Source organism: Vidua macroura, chromosome 5, assembly GCF_024509145.1.
Source record: "Vidua macroura isolate BioBank_ID:100142 chromosome 5, ASM2450914v1, whole genome shotgun sequence".
NCBI classification, from domain to species: Eukaryota; Metazoa; Chordata; class Aves; order Passeriformes; family Viduidae; genus Vidua; species Vidua macroura.
The window spans coordinates 6,616,778-6,633,716 of NC_071575.1; the positions used below are offsets into that span (position 1 = coordinate 6,616,778).

The window sequence follows — 16,939 nt, forward strand, 5'->3', positions numbered from 1 at the left end:
CTAAGTCAGAAGGTGGATCACTCTCAGGGCACGTCTGCTGAAAACAGATTTCACAAACAGTCTTGGAAACTCAAGTCTGAAACCACCTAAAGGGAAACCATAACTAAGAGGAAATGGCAATAAACACCTCACTCAGATGAGTCCTGAAACAAAACAAACTGAAGACCAGGCAAAAAACACCTCCCTGAAACTTGCTCTTCATTTGAGTCTATTCCCTGAAGAGACACTGCTCAGCTGTGACTGGAGCATGGGATGAATCCCAGGCTCTTCAGATTTTTCTGCCCATGGAGGGATGGAGTTAGGAGAAGTGCCTGTGGTGTTTCACACAGTAGAAGCTCTGTGTGCATACAGCAGATGTGCACCTTGAGTCTCACTGCAGCTGTGGCTGACATGGTCCAGGCAATGTCCTGCTGAAGTTTCTGGCCCAGATCTCATTCATTCCTGGTGATGGAACACCTGGAATGTTCCATGTACCACCACCTTAAGGGACGTTGCCCTTAAATTTCCATCAGGGAACATCAGACTGCTACAAGCTGTCCCTACCACAGCCAGCCCTCCCATGGAAGAATTCATAGGTATGAAACAAGCCATACGCTGCAATTTGCTGCATGGCAAACCAATTACTGATATTAATGCCTGCCTGGACAAGATTCATTTAACTATCGCAAATATAAAAGCAATATTTATTATATTTGAAAATGTGGGGGGTTTCCCCCAACTCTCCCCCATAGATGTGTGCCAGCTTAGACTGAGACATTTGAAATTTCACCTTGTATTGTAAAAACAGCTCTGTTTTCAAAATTATTGGCAGTCTGGGATTCCTGTGGTAATAATAAAAGCTACAAATAACACTGCATTAACATTTGTTTTCAAGGCAAAGCATCAGAGCCCTCCCAGTAACCCATTTCCAAATACATCTTAAGCACAGTATGTAGGAACTACATCTGCCTTTAAGGGTACATCAGATACTTCAAAAGCACAACTCCACTGACAATGCTGGAATTCTAGTAAGAAATGCTGAAGATCTTTTCACTCAAAGCTTCTTTGGAAGGAGCTTAGAGGGCTTTCAGTTTCCTGTCTGCTTTCATAGAAAGAAGACAGGCCTCAATTTTCACATGTGACAAGTAATTTTTGTAAGCTTACCTTCAGATATTTTGTAAGAGGTGATTTTTGAGAAGCTTAGTGCATTGTGCACAAATAATCCTTTTTTAAGGCACTGAAACGAGACTATTTTGAAGGCACACAAAATCATGGGCCCTTTATGAAAATTTATCTCTGTTCCCCAGCTGCTTGTTTCCCATTCCCTGGTATTCACCATCCCCTATCACATGACTCTTGAAATTGTCTCCCTGGCACCCAAAACAGATATCCTCCACTGGTAAGGACTTAATGTAAAGTAGTCCTCTCCCCACTTATTTGCTGCTTTTCTCCATTTAAACATTTAGAGCTGGTCAACATTTGCCTTCAAACTAATCTTGTCAAAAATCCTGTTTTGCAGATCACAAAACTGGAGCAGATTCTCCTGGTGAAGAGAGCACATGTGGCTCAATCAAACCCACAGCAGCTGGAGTTCCCCAAAACTTCAAATGAGTTACAGTGCAAATCTATAGTATTTTCCCTAAAAAGATGCAAGCACATCCTCCTCTTTTTTTTTTTCTTGACAAGGAAGACACTTTTGTTATAAGTAAATCACTCCCTCCCAAAACCAAAACTCATTTGGGTATGAACAACTGCTGGTATGAAAAAAGACACCTGAGTCAATTACTTTCCCTCATGGCTTCAATTCTTTCCCCTTCAAGGAATCTCTTGGATAAATGCATTTCTGCTCAAGAGAGAACAGTCACAGGCACCTGGAAGCTGCACAGGTTTCTACATTTAGGAGCAGATATGGATCCAGCCAACACTGCAAAGAAATTCTGGCTACACTGGGAAATGGGATGGAGAGCAAAGCTGGACTGTACTGCTTCCTCAAGGCACAGATGGGTCTGCTCAGACCTGCAGTCACTACTGTCATGCAAGTAGTGTTTTTTTTCTTTAGCTCATTCTCTTTCCTATTCAGAACCATTGTAATTCAGACTGTGTGCTGATTTACAAACCACCACAGTTAATTCTGAGTTATTGAGGACCAATTAATTTACAGCAGTACTTCTGAGTTTTGACAGAATCCAGGAAACTTCTTTCCTGGTGACACAAACAATGAACAAAAGATACTTGCTCTTGGACATTTTGTCAAGGAAAGACTAAAAAAATCCTGGCTGCAGGCTGTGTGAGTGTAGCATATTATACAGCAGGACTACTAGTACAGTTAGAGTCTGAGAAGTGAACATACCTCAGACAAATGGTAGGAAATCAGAGACTGAAGCTGACCAACATTTTGTAGAAAGTTAAAAACATCAGTCACTTGACAAATCTATTATCAGAAGAAAAACACTTCAGTATTTACAGGGTTAAAGAAAGGGAAAGGGAAACACTGGCTACCAAAATGAGGATAAAAGAATTTACTGTCCCAGCTTGTGCACACATTCTGATTTTCACAATACACTTGATTTTCTCTTTCATTTTTATGCTTTACTAAGGGTCAAAGTTTTGTGTACATGGCAAAACGAAATCATTGCTGACAAATGGGTGAAGCCAAAGGCAATTTCCTTTGTCTACACTTGTAAGGAGAGACATCCCCTGCTCTAGTTCAGCTACACCCTGGGTTGTCAACAACTGTCAGCAGTGGTTCAATTTAGTGCATCAAGGAGAGCCCAAACAATTTGGAAAGAATTATTTAAGCCAAGTGGGTCCCACCCAGATCCTCCAGAACACACATGCAGAACAGCCAAAGCAAGAAAAACATTTAAAAATTATTAGGAAAATGAACAGTAAAACCCCACCAGATCTGGCAGAGGGACTGAAAGCATCTGAAGTTACTTAAAAGTTGTGACCAAAAAAAAAAAACCAAAAACCACACCACAGCTGATTTGTCAGTTCTCTGACTTACAGAATTCCCCATTTCTCTACCACTTTGACAGAGGAGGGTGTTATAAAGAAGCTAATGAGAATATCAGTATCATAATTTATTTTAGATGAAAGATAATCACAAGCCTTATGAACAGAAGAAAACCAGTGTAGCTAATTTGAAAGGGACTCTGCCACTTGCCCTAAAGAAGGCAAACCCAATTAATGAATATCGCTCTGGTGGTGTCTACCACGACTTTAAATCATGTCACTATTCCCTGTCACACTTTAACAGCCAAAAGAATTACAATCTGCTTGGATTAATGCAGTACACTGTCATTAGGCTGGCAATTAAATCCCATTTCTGAGATTGTGTGATCTGAGTCACCAACATCTGCAAGTATCTTTACATCTTGTGTAATAGCTGGCCTCAGATCTTGATACACCAAAGTAAAAAGGCCTTTTTAATGCTTCCCACATTATGTTGGACGTACAACTTCATGATGACAGCAGCTTCTCAAAACAGCACATGAATCAAGTTTATTACCCAGTTTGTCATGAGGGATTTTCTTAACTCTAAGCCAATAGAGCAACAACAAATCAAGGTCAGTGTTTATAGTTGATGAATAAAAATTAACCACATGCTCAAAAACATTTTTTTGACACTGAAAAGGTATTTGGTCTCAAGGACTTTTGACATATGCAGAATTCACCAGCTCTTCTACACATCTGAGAGTATCTGAGAAAACACCTCAAGAAACATTTCCCTGTCATGCCAGACTCTTGATTTTAAAAATATAAAATCTGGCAGCCATTCTACTGCTTCCAACATCAGTAGTAACACATGAGAAAGACAATCTCATTGCAGGATGCTCATTCCAGGAATTAATTCAATCCCAAACAGTATCATTCAATATTTAAATAGATCAGTGTTCCAAATGATGGTTTAGTGGTAAAAGCAGCAGCACAGGAGACCTTTTGGCCATGGAGGTCAAAAATGAGATGGCATGTTATGGACTTTGAAAACAAATCTAGCTCTACAAACCTTCTCCAGCCATAGAAGATGCTCAGATAACTGCTTCCTTCCTTAAATTAGAGCCTAACCATGGAGCATAATAAAATGTATGCTGTACAGACCTAAATAAGGAATGCAACCTTAAAAACGTCAGTAATCTTTTACTTCTTTGAGAGCTGCTTGCAGCACTTGCCATTCCAGAGGAGCAGCCGCTGTTGACGGCCAGGCCTCCTGGGGCACAGCCAGCCCACACCCAGCCTGGGCACTGGGCTCGCAGGGCAGAGGCACAGGGAGGGCTCCCCTGGCCTGCCCAGGCTGCTGCAGCTCACCCAGCGCTATGCCCGGCCCTGCAGCACGGCCCCTGCCCTTCCCCGCGCCGCACCTCCTTGATGCGCTTCACCAGTGCGTTCTGGTCGAAGGCCACGGCCTCTGCACACTGGTGCAGGTGGTCCTGGTAGCGCAGGCACAGCTGCAGCACCTGCTGCGGGTCCAGCTTCTCCAGCTTGGTGTTGGTTGGAGACGTCTGCCCACTGAGGAGTCCTGCAGAGCAAAGGAAGGCCCAGAGTTAACCTGACTGTTCTTACTGTTAGCTCAGCTGCAATCCAAGAGACAGCAGAACAAACCCAGCGGACAAGGTTTATGAGGGGCGATGAAAAGGTAATTCAGGATCATTTCAGGATGTTTTGGATTTACAGCAGTGCATAGAACAGTTCGCCATAGAGCTTGGCCTTCCCTGACAGAACCTAAACAGATGCTAAATGCAGGTCCATCATGCACATCTCCTCAGTTTTCAGTGATATGCTCTTTCTCCTCCACAAGCAATCCTAAACTGTGAAGAATGAGCCCTCTCCTAATTTATCTAAGCCAGAAGAGGAAGGAGTTGAAATCTGCATTCTCAGAAGGGCACTGGAGTCATACTATTTTCACCAGACTCACACTGCCAAGACCAGAGCTCTAAAAAGTCACTGGTCCCCCAAAATAAACCTGAGTAAACACATGGCCCACCTTAAGTTAAATTATTAGGGGTGAATTGTCTGCATTTTGCCTACCTTGCCTTTTTTAAAGCTTCAGAACTCTTCCATCTTCTAAGGCTTTTCTTTACACTCTCAAAGACTAGCAATATACCTCTTTTTGTTTCTTTAATATGGAATTAAGATCCCTACCTACTTTCATGACCAGGTTTCATAAAAAGCTCACCAAAAAAAAGGACATTTGACTTAAAAGTGGAACACTGGTAATATTCAGAGGAGCAAAATTTCCCAGAGAAACTTCTCCTGCCCATTGTTTGTTGCCTACATAGTGCAACTTGAGAATGTCTGCTGAGCTCAAGCATGTGTGTGCCACACTGACCACCATCCCCACAGCAGCTGGAAAAAATGATGCTAAGCTCTCAGGCTATCCTTTTTTTTTTACTATTTACTTACTTTCATTTCATTTTCCTTCAGCATTAGCACAACTCTTTTCTTGTTGGGACACCATCTGTGACAAACTGCACATACCCACAATATGCTTTTCCCAAAACATCCATCAAGCTATGTAAACGGAATTCAGTGACTGCACGCATGTGTCCTCTGGGACTCTCATTTTACAGGCAGGAAAAGACATTAAAACAGCAAATGTAAGCAAGTATCACACTAAGCAATTAAAAAGTAATAAATGCCAGTTATTTGGATTGGAAAAGCTCTTCTAAGAATGTACCTCAATGGAAAATGGAAAGTATTTTGAATGGCCCCTGTGCCTATTGGAAGCTACAACTGGTGACATCGAATTCTTGCTAAAGCACAAGAACAAAATAGAAACCAAGAAGCAAGTCAGAAATATCTTATGAATATGAGCAAGTTAAACCTTTTTTGAAAACATTTGCAGATCAAAATGAAAATAAAATTACGACAGTAACTTCATCAAATATGAAGAAGGAGGTTTACATTTCATCAACACTCAACATCTTATTCTCCCAGGATGCTCTCAATTGCTCTCTACACAAAACTTCATCATTAGAGATTAAAAAAAAAGGTAATTTTGTTTTACTGATTTGTCCACGACAATTGTGTTGCCTCAGTCAAGAGGTCAGGAGAGGAAACAAACAATTTCGTCTCAAAACCCTGTATTAGCAACAGTCAAGTTATTTTTTATATTTTTGAGGGAATAATCTCAAACAAAGTCTTAGATGCAGATCTTTCAAATCTACTTTCAGGTAAAGTACAAAACTGCAACAGGAACAAACCCACTGAAGGAAATAAGACTTTTTAAAAGTTGTTTATGTTTCATATTCTTGTGCTTCCTCAGTTCACGAATTGGGATCTTTTACAATATTATCTTGTCAGGATGAATGTTCAAATAATGTTGTCAACTTTTAATATGCTAAATGTTCACATAGGAATGAAGAGTTCACCATACACCTGAGGCACTTATCCTGTCTCTGCACTGATCAAATACATGATGCTATCAGCCAGCTAATTTTCTTTTATTACTAATCTCTCACCAACTTCAAAAGGAAAAAGAAAATTAGATACTGTTTGAGAGATTTAATTAACATGAAGTATGTACTTTAGCCAACTTATGCTGCTTATGAGAATTTTGAAGTGGAACAGGCCAAGAACTGTAAAATGAGCTAATAAAGAACATGCTACTTAGACTCTTGTACTTACAGCCTTGCACAGGTTACATAATGCTAAAACAAAAATTAATAAACCTAAGCCTCTCGTTTCCTATCCTGAAAACATGAGCTCAAGTGAAGGGAGACGGCTTCAATTCCTTCATAAGAAGCAGAGAGGGAAATACAATCCAGTACAAATGTTTGGACTAGGGATAAAAAACAAACATCATATGCTGCTTAAAGATAGACTATGGTATTATTCTGGATGATGCAGTAGGGAGAAACCAAAGGAATTAACTTATCCAAAGACCTCTGACATGCTGAAATGCTGACAATACCAGAGAACAATTTAGCTTATTTTCAACTTGCAAGAAAGGAAAAAGTACAGTAAACAAGAGCCCAAAAAGGCCATGCAGCCTGGCAGGAACTCCCATTGTCAGAAGGTCAATCCACCATTTTTTGCTGCTCACTGTAACCACTTACGAACCATGCTATAAATCTTAACATTTCTTACTAACATTCCCTTCTGCCCTGCTCAGGTGTGACCCCACCTGGAGCACTGCATCCAGCTCAGGGGATCCAGTGTAAGACAGACATGGATCTGCTGGAGTGAGGCCACAGGAGGGACACAAAAATGGTCAGAAGGCTGGAACACTTCTCTAGTGAGGAAAGACAGAGCGCTGGGGTTGTTCAGCCTGAAAAACAGAAACCTCCAAGGAGACTTTATCAATATTTAAAGGGGCTTGTGGAAAAGACAGACTTGTACCAGGTAACAGGACAAGAGACAATAGTTTTAAATCAGAAGAAATTTAAATTTGACATAAGGAAGACATTGTAAACATGTTTTTAAACATTGTAAACATGACGGTGGTGAGAAGTTGGATGTCCCATCCCTGAAAATGTTCAAGGTAAGGTTGGATGGGACTTTGAGCAACCTCATCTAGTGAAAGGGAGTGAAAGATGTTTTTGCCCATGACAGGGTGGCTGGACTAGATGATCTTCACAGATCATCTTGTCATCCTCCCAACCAAAACCTCTCAACCATCTGATCATCCTCCCAACCAAAACTATTCTATGATTTAATTAATTCACTGCATTTTGGTTTTTTTTAGCAAATCTTATTTATATTAATATAATGTATTAGTAAAAATCCTCTCCTCTTGAAAAATCATTGCTTCCTTCTTAAAACCTTGTCCCACATTGTGACCTCTCCACTGAACAGGGCCATCCCTCAGTGACTGGTCTACATGTGGTTTGTAAGAGGATATGAGATCACATCTGTTGCAATAACATATTTATTAGGTCACTCTTACAAGTGCCAAAAAGGGGAGAGACAGAGGTCACTGAGTGGTTCAGGCTCGCTCCTGAAACATCCAGAACTTGAACCTGGCCACCAGCACATCTCAGAGCAACCAACTACTGGTGTACTATCCCTTCTGCACTGAAGAAATGGTGTTACTGTGATTTCTTCTGTGGGATTATTACTCCCCAGCCCTCCAAGAGCTCAGTTCTGCTCTTAAATCAAAAGAAAACAGCACTGAGAGTTTTCATGTCTTATTAAACTGAATAGTCATTTTTCAAGCTGCTGGCTCTCTTCCAAAGAAGGAAGCACACCAGAAATCTTCTGTGCACTGTCTGGAGCCTTGGGAAGAGGCTGCTTGGAATATGAGTGATACAACACGCCTCAGCATGAGGAGGGAGGGCTGCACGGGGATGTCGTGGCTGGAGAAAACAGGAACGGGAGAACAGAAGGCCTCCTGCACAGCTCCAGTGCATGGACCAGAAGGGTTTGGCAAGTGCCAAACATTGCACAGTCCTGGCTATCCAATTACACCATAAAACAAGGAAGACCACCTCTGTGCCTGCCATGATGACGAGACGTCAAATCTCCCACTTACTTACACATCTGGTCAGTAAACAGCATGACCAGGAGGTGACAAACAGCAGCTGGGACAAAGAAAGAGTCACATTTCTAAAACACAACGATGCTTCGGAAAAAAAACCAACTCAATACACCAAGTATGTCGTGCACAGAGAAATCTCATATATCACTACAAGGCTAGCTGACCCACAGACTTGACAAATCCGTTATTGTTTCCATATTCCTTGGCAAAGCAGAGGCATGTTAAAACCATTTTCCTCCTACTTAGTCATCTCCTTGCTGGTTCCAGGTCAACATACACGTCCAACATATCATATCCTACTGAGCAGAAGAAAGCTGTTAGTTTAAAAACCATTTTTATGACTAGAAGTGGAGTTCTTGAAAGAAAGCTTTTCACGCAATACTGATTCTACACACACACAGAACACAGTACCCCACCACAGTTATGTTCTGCTGCTTTAGTGGGCGATCGCAACAACACTTTGAGTGCTTTCCAGCCTGAAAGCATTAATATTTCATTTTGACTTCTGTACTTTGACTCGTCAATCCCCTTTTCAACCAGTAACAGCAGGCATTACAAAAAGAAAACCAGTAGGTTGTTAATTTATTATTACAGACAGCAAAGCATATGATGTTGTGGGGTCTTGTTACTAATTCTAAGGCCAGAAAGAGTTGCTGTCATGAGCTAACCAATCTTTCTGTGGAATATAAGAGAGGATTTCAGAAGTTACACCTTCCTAAATCAGACCAGAAGTTTACCTTGCCCAGAATACTGCTTCCAACATGTTAGATGTTGTCCATCTAACAACAGTGGACATTTAGGGAAAAAAACATCTTTTTTATGCCTCACAAGATATTAATAAAAATTTCAGGCAGAAAAGACTGTACTCAGTGAAGCTGTGGATACTTGAATTTCACTACTCCTTTTTGAAAGGTGTATCTTTATCTCCAAAATACCTTGTGACAATAAGTATGATGTGAACAAATCCCTTTGCACTTGCTTTACGCTCTGTAGTTGCGCTGTGACACAACAGAAGTCTGAGCAGGTTGCACTGCATTCCGACATCTTTCCAAGCTCAAAAACCCCACTGGTTCAGTCTCCTCTCCCACAGATAACAGAATTTCTTGGATTACCTCTGTAATATCTTCAAATGCCTCTAACCTGAGGCCTTACTTCTCTCTTTAAAAGCCAAATCAATTCTTCTCCAGAGTATATTGGTCACACCTCTAAAAATGCAGATGCATTTATAACTGCTACCCCTTTGCAGGACCCGCTAATCACCAACACCCTTTTTAAGAGTGTGCATTACAAGACTAAGGTTAAATAAAGCATCAGATTCCACACCACAGTTAGCAATGGTTCATCAGCTTTACAGAGGCATTCCTGATGTTGGTTTTGGAGGGTTATTACGATGGGCATTACCATTTTTTCTAAAACCTCTTCTGTGAACACGTCTCATTCATCCTTGTAAAGAATGATCCTTTTCTGAAAATCTTCTCTGAAGACAATCCCACAGACTCTTCAGCAAGTTTCTAGAGAACCTAAAAAGCTTATAGTTTTTTTTTTTTTTTTATTAAGTACATATAAGTAGAAAATGGCTTTCCTTCAAGCCATTTTGAAGGAGATTTCTGTTCTGCTTTTCTGATGACTTCCTATGTAATCCACTACAGTTTTTAACCTTTTGCTCTCCTAACACAATCTTCTTTTGGTTTGGGGGGGAGGGGGGGTCTTTGTTTGGTTTTGGAGTGTGGGTATCTTTTTACCTTCATACTGCTTTAACTACACTGCTTTTCCTTCTACCATTCTTCAAACCCACCTGTACTGCCTGAAACTTATTTCAGCCATTCCCCACTTCTCTTGCCACTCTCATTTTGTTATGATATTCCTCTTCATAAAATTAATCCAAGACAGCTCTTCTATTCCACATGAATTTGAGGAGATTACAGTTACTATAGTATATAATAATAATGTAGTATATATAATAGAATCATTTCATTTACTATCATCAAGGCAACATTAGTTTCAGCTCAAAAAGAACTAGTGTTTTTCAAATCTCCAGGAATTTTTCTGTGTTCCAAGGGTATTTAAAAACTATCAACCCCACATCTTGCCTCATCAAGCACTTCTAAAGCTCTTAGGTAGAAGCTACCCAGTCTTGTCACCTTCTTAAATAAAGTCTGGCCTCAGTGGCCACAGATTAACTATTATCGTTGTCTTCCTTGTTGCTATTTGCATGGGAAGATTGTCTTGCAGGTACTTTCAAGATTCCTAAGTACCAAAAAAAGATCCACACAAGAAACAGATGAAATTACATCTCTAAAGACAGAGTCTTGTTTCTTGACGGTTGCTGCTTGCACATGTTTAGAGGCAGCAACTTGTTATTAGCTGCAATAGAGAGCTCATTTCCATATGTTCTCTATGCAGGTGCACTTCAATATCATCTACTGAAAAGAAAGAATTGCACACCTATGTGCAGCACAATAAAAGGTATTAGAATACTTGCATAAAGATATTGTAATCGGTTTTACAGGACTCTTACTGACTAAATGCTTTGAATTCTAATTGTGTACTTCCCCTCTCATTCTCAAAAACTAAGAAAAGACTAAATTTTTCAGCAAAGCCTGATAACCAAAATAACTTTTCTGAAGGTTGTTTTGGTTTTGTTGTGGGATTTTTAATGGTTTGCTTTTGGTTGGTTTGTGTGTTTTTAATAACACCTGAGTTAGGAAACATCAATATTTATACACTCAAATTTGAAAACTCAGGCCACCCTTAAGAAAAAGGCAATTAGTAAAAGTCAATCATAAAGAAACTGAAAAATGAAATAAAAATAAAATCACTACTATTCATCCAGAAATCTTTAAGTTGAAATGTGGATGATCACATGATCTTTTACTCAGAGCAGTTAATTTTCTAAAAATCTTACTGAAAAAATACCTCATACTAAAATACATATTCACTCCAAAACAAAAGTTGGCTTTGTCGCCTGTGTATATTTTCACTTCCTTTGAACTTTAGTGGGGGAGCACAATGACTGTAGCCAAACTGAATAGCTATTGTGTGAGCAAAGAACACATTTGCATTGTTGCAAAGAATGTTGGCTGGAGCAGCAGACTTTCCCTCTACTTTGGAGTCGGTACCATGTGACCGTTTACTTCTGCATGGGTGACAGATGGGCTGAGGACTCTCCTCTTGTCAAATCCTTTAACAGGCAACTTTTCTGACCACAGAGCCCAAATATGCTCTCGGTGTGAATTCCCTACCCGGGTCTCCTAACACTCCCTAAGTTACGGCCTGCAAGACATTAGTCACTGAGATATATAAATATAAAATCACCTCCCCTTTTGTTCCTCCACCATGTGTCTTAAAAAACGAACATTAAGAGGATTCAGGACATTTAAGCTTCTATAAAAATGCAGCTTGCTACCATTCTAAGACAAACCCCCCACACTGTTACACATTTCCACCTATTGAGGTCACATAATTTATATTAAAGAAACTGTGATTCAGAGGGGAATTTGCTGTTACTATTATTTACATTAAGTATTTGTTTGTGATACTTCTGCTTTCCAATGAAGACTCATTTTGCTTAAGACTTACATTCTGCAAAGATTTCTATGTATCATTAGAGCTTTCTCTGTCACTCAGGGATGGCCACAGATAATCAATATTGTGCACACAGTTTTTTTACAGCACTGAAGTTTGCAGCTTCTCTCACATGCTTTGTATGAGCCATACAGCAGTTAGCACCATGGAGCCAGATAATGACCAGGATTTTGAAGACTGCTGAAAGGCACAAATTTCTCCCAGTGATGTACAAAAATGCCTAAATGCAACCTTCCATTTTAAAAGAAATGAAGCCGAAATAAAGCAGAAATGCTGCCTCATTTAGGTTGTTAGGAACCTGAATGTCCAAAAGAAAATGAAAAAACAGTGTACCATCTGCAGGTGCTGAGATTTCAGTCTGGAGTCACTAAAGATGTGCCTCTGCAATTGCGAGATTGCCCAGAGTTATACCTTCAAAAAGTTCCTAGAGGTTGCCACAAAACTGGAAACTTCTTTTGAAGCTCCAGGTAGGGAAAAAGGTATACAATATACTCTGAAGAGTACATACAGCTGCACTTTGTCAACTAAAAGTGTCAAGATCCTACTTAGTCCATCTCCCCACGAACTTTTCACTTCTAGAGCACAGAAATAATATGGAAAAGAAGTGGTTTTGACTACACAGTTCCAATATCATTGGGCCAACTTCCTGCAACAGACCTCAAAGTATAAGAATAGACACAAGAGTAGAAAAAAGGACAGGGTTGTTCATAGGGAAGTGGGAGACGATGCTCTTGTGCTATGCAATAAACTGTATTTGCTTTGCAACATCCTTTTTTTTCCTTGAAAAAGCAGTACAAGAGACCCATGGGGTACAATCATCTGATCATACAAGCATGTCATACCCAAGGGCTGCAGCTAACCCTGTTATTCCAACTACTCTGCAAACCCAAAAGCTACTAAACTAACATCATCTTAAAAGATGAGGAATTGAGACACAAAGACATTAGACAATTTATCTGAGACCACATGGAAGCTGCTGTCCCTTGGCCTGATGACTTCAGCACCAGAACATCCCTCCCCTTCTCTGACCCTCACATACCAAACACCAGAGAGACAGGCAGCAGAGGAGCCTCATTTTCTACAGCACCACAAGGGCTGAGCACTGAGCATTGACACGGCCTCTCCCACACAGATTCCTAGATATCTACTAAAGGTTCAAAAAAGCCAGAGCCAAATCAACACCTTCTTCCTTCTGACTCCCAAATTCATGCTCCGCAGAAAGGAAGATCCAACTCCCACCTTCTTCATCACATGCCTCACCACAGCTCTTGCACAGAAAATTATTCACTCCACTAAAACCACAGACAACTAATCCTGTGGTTTTCTCTTTCCTCTAGGGTAGCAAAAGGAATCAGAGCACCACAAGATCAAATACTAGAGCTAGTCCCAGGAGAGGGGCAAGGAAAGGACAGAGAACTTCTCTGTTCTAGCAGCAACAAGATGTCACTTCAATTATTTTATGTGCGCAAAGCCTTGAGTGAGTCTCAACTTTACCTGTCCATCCATCTACCTTAAAATAATGGGACCTTAACTACCTTTTGTATCTCTCTTGCTGCAAAGTTTTCTAGGCTGTAGACAGATGAGAAATGGGACAGCAGGATCAAATAAACTCAATTTCTTTTAAAGAATTAAAAAAAAAAATCTACAAGCCAAAACCCATGCAACTGATTCTATTCCTAGTATTAAAGATAAGCCTCACAGCAATGTTTATTTTATTTTAGGTCAAAGTGCATGGGTATTCATTCACAACACAGCCCATACCAGCAGTAAAAAAGTGCCCCAAAATACCAGTATTTTGTGGTTTAGAGAAAAGGTGACATCTAAAATCACTTCTAAGCACCCACATGAAGTTGGCGTGCGTTTGCTATTCCACAATACCCAGCCTGTGTACACACACTAAACCCAGGTAAACAATGGGGGCACATGCACTCTGCTGCTTACACCAAGAGCCCAGAAGTTTGGAGAAAATTAACAGACAGCAGTGTCAGTTTACTTTTGGGCATTTTCTTCAGTTCAGATGTAAATCTGAGAGTCTTGTTTGCAATTTATTTTCACAGCATGGTATGGAGCAAGACTGATCAACAGGCCATTTACTAACAGGTTCAGCAAGTCCAAGATTTCAGTTCTTTTCCATGCAATGAGAAAACTGTTTTAAAAGTGGTAGAGAAAACCTTCACAAAAAGATTTCCTTTAAAAATAAGAATCACACAATATTCTGAGTTGGAAGGGACTCACAACAATCATCAACTCCAACTCATTTACTTCCTATCAGTTTTGTACCCACACAATAAAGTGGACAGAACAGTGGCACATTGCCATAATGAAAAGAATAATGGCCATATCATGGCCTTTGCCTATTTTTCAAGAGCACTATTTAAAATGTACATTAAAGAAGCACTGTCCAAAATATACTATTGGCATGTTCTAGCCACAGGTACTAGGAACAGTAGTTTATCTCTACCATGTGCATTCAGGAAAATATAGCAAAGAACAAGAGTAAACTTGTAAATGCAACAGAGTTGACATTTTCTACTTTATCTTCTTGTCTCACATGCAACACAACTTATCCCTCAGCAGTTTTGCTAGTAATGTGGGCTGCCATGTCACATGCAATTTTAATTTTCTACTTTTCTATTCTGAAGGCTTTACCAGCCTGACTTGAAATGGCTGCACTACTCGGGAGTAGCAAAGTCCAAGTGGGGCAGAGGAAACATTTGATATTTTGTAATCCATACATACATAGCTCGTACATCATATACTTTACAGAAATTAAGAAATGGCTCCTTACTTTTTCTTGTAACAAGTTTAACTGGATTCTCTTGCTTTTTAGGGTTGTCTACTAAAAAGTCCAGAGGGAAATACGGAGCTGCCATGGAATTATAACAACCAAATTTAGGATACTGAAATGACCTAAAAGCTGAGATGGGGAAGGAAGCAGACTACAACACACACACTATTTACTTCTGACAGTATTTTTAAGAAACTAATCACTCAGCTTGGAGGGCCTTATTATGGCACCTAAAACATTCAACAGTTACAGTTTCACTTACAGAAGTAAGTGGCCCTCTGTGCTCTGTATTATTTCTGTATTTATCATCTTCTGTCAAATACTGTCAAGTGCAACATGCCTTGAAGAAAGACAAAGCACAAAAAGGAATCCTTAGCACAAAGCGTTTTAAAATTCCCAGAGGGGGGGGAAAAAAAAAGCAAACTGCACCTCCTCAGTCTACATTCCTTCTGCAGTTCAGTAAATGAACTCATTAGTAAAAATATTATGAAAGAGCATAATCTCACTATTAAAATAAGTGGCTACTTAAGCAAGCTTTAAATACCTAATGACAACATTTGTGTGATCCTGTCCTTCTAGGCAACTGCAATCTAGGAGTACTGCTTTTACCAGCTATAAGTAACAGTCCAGGGTCAGGAAGCCTGGGAGCTTCTTGAGCCTGACTCAAGCACGTGCACCACTTCTCAGCAGTTAGAAATAGCCAGAATACAACAATTCATTCATTTCTCCACTTAACCCCCTCAAAACAGGGCAGCTGTAAAAACATTCCCCCTTATTTTTTATTTTTCTATATACAGCCTGCTGATGGTGTGCTCACACACAGCATGAACTGGTTTCCTATGTCTGTCACGGAAAGTATCAGTCATTTTACAGCAAAATGTCACCATAAAGGTTTTAAATAAGTGGCAGGTGGAGTTTTGCTCATCCTAAATCACATCTCCCTCAAGGTACTTATAAGGTCCATTAAAATACCTATAAAGCCTTTCCAGCTGGAAAGCCTCCCACCTGTCCCTGTTAAAGACACACTCTCAGAACTACATCCTGAGTAGATCTTGGGGTGCTGTCCCAAAAATGGAATTCATCCTTGTTGCTCTGCCACCCCTCCTTGCTTTTCTTATTCCAGTTCTGGTTCTCACTAAGCTCCTGCACAGATGGATTCAGCCCACCAACCTACCAGAAAACTACCTACTTGTCACTCCTGGATTCTCATCCCACTGAGCCAAGCTGACTCACAAGGGGGCCAACAAGCCTCAGAAGCAGCACAAAACACAAAGCCATAGGTATGTCCACTCTCCTCACAGCTGTTACATCGACTCTCCTGCTCTGGGGATGATCTGGAGACAGACAGACAGACATTTTTCCACAGTCTAGGGCAGAGTCTGGCATGCAAACTTATAAAAGCACCTCCCCAAGCACAGAATTCACTCTTGGAATAATCCTCCTGCACTGTGAGGAAGATCATGTTATGGATACATACAACATTGAAATACTACCAATGAGAGTAATTGTGGTACACGAGGACATACTAATACCAGATGCTCCTAATACTAGAAAATATGAACAACAGCCAAATTGAACTAAAAACACTGAACAGTTACTCAGCTGCTGAGTTTAATATTATTATATACACTTGTCCATAAAGCTCACTTTCTCTTCATTGAAACAACAACTTGGTTTGTGACACTGACAGTAATTAATTCTACAGCTATTAGCAGAAAGTAGCTGTTCCAGATGCTGTTTTTGTATCAGGTCCTATGCAAACATCTCCACTTTTACAGTGATTTTAGCACTGCTTTTTCAGACAACACAAAAACAGACTGAGAGGTAGATTTCAGTAAAGGCCACACATTTTTTGAAGTTGTAGAGGAAGAATTTTGATCATCTGTAACCACAGGGGTGATGACAGAAGAACAGTTTTTTGTTCTGAAATTATGAAGCATTTCTTATTCTTACTAATATAAATACATATCAACATCTTGACTCCACATCTCTGCTCTAACAATAAAAGTCTAAAAGCAATAAGAAAACAAACTGTGGTAATACAGACACATATGCATCTCTTCCTGGACTGCAGAAGAAAGAATAGGAAAACCAGCTCTACAGAAACA

General features: G+C 40.1%; 1 protein-coding gene across 1 annotated transcript in view; it reads right to left on the reverse strand.

Annotated features, from left to right (window-relative positions):
* Positions 1-16,939, reverse strand: part of BORCS5 (BLOC-1 related complex subunit 5) — a 57,341-nt gene that overhangs the window by 15,552 nt on the left and 24,850 nt on the right. The window contains exon 3 of the mRNA XM_053977282.1: positions 4,341-4,498. Within this exon, the coding sequence (XP_053833257.1) occupies positions 4,341-4,498 (158 nt within the window). The remainder of the gene's footprint in view (positions 1-4,340; positions 4,499-16,939) is intronic.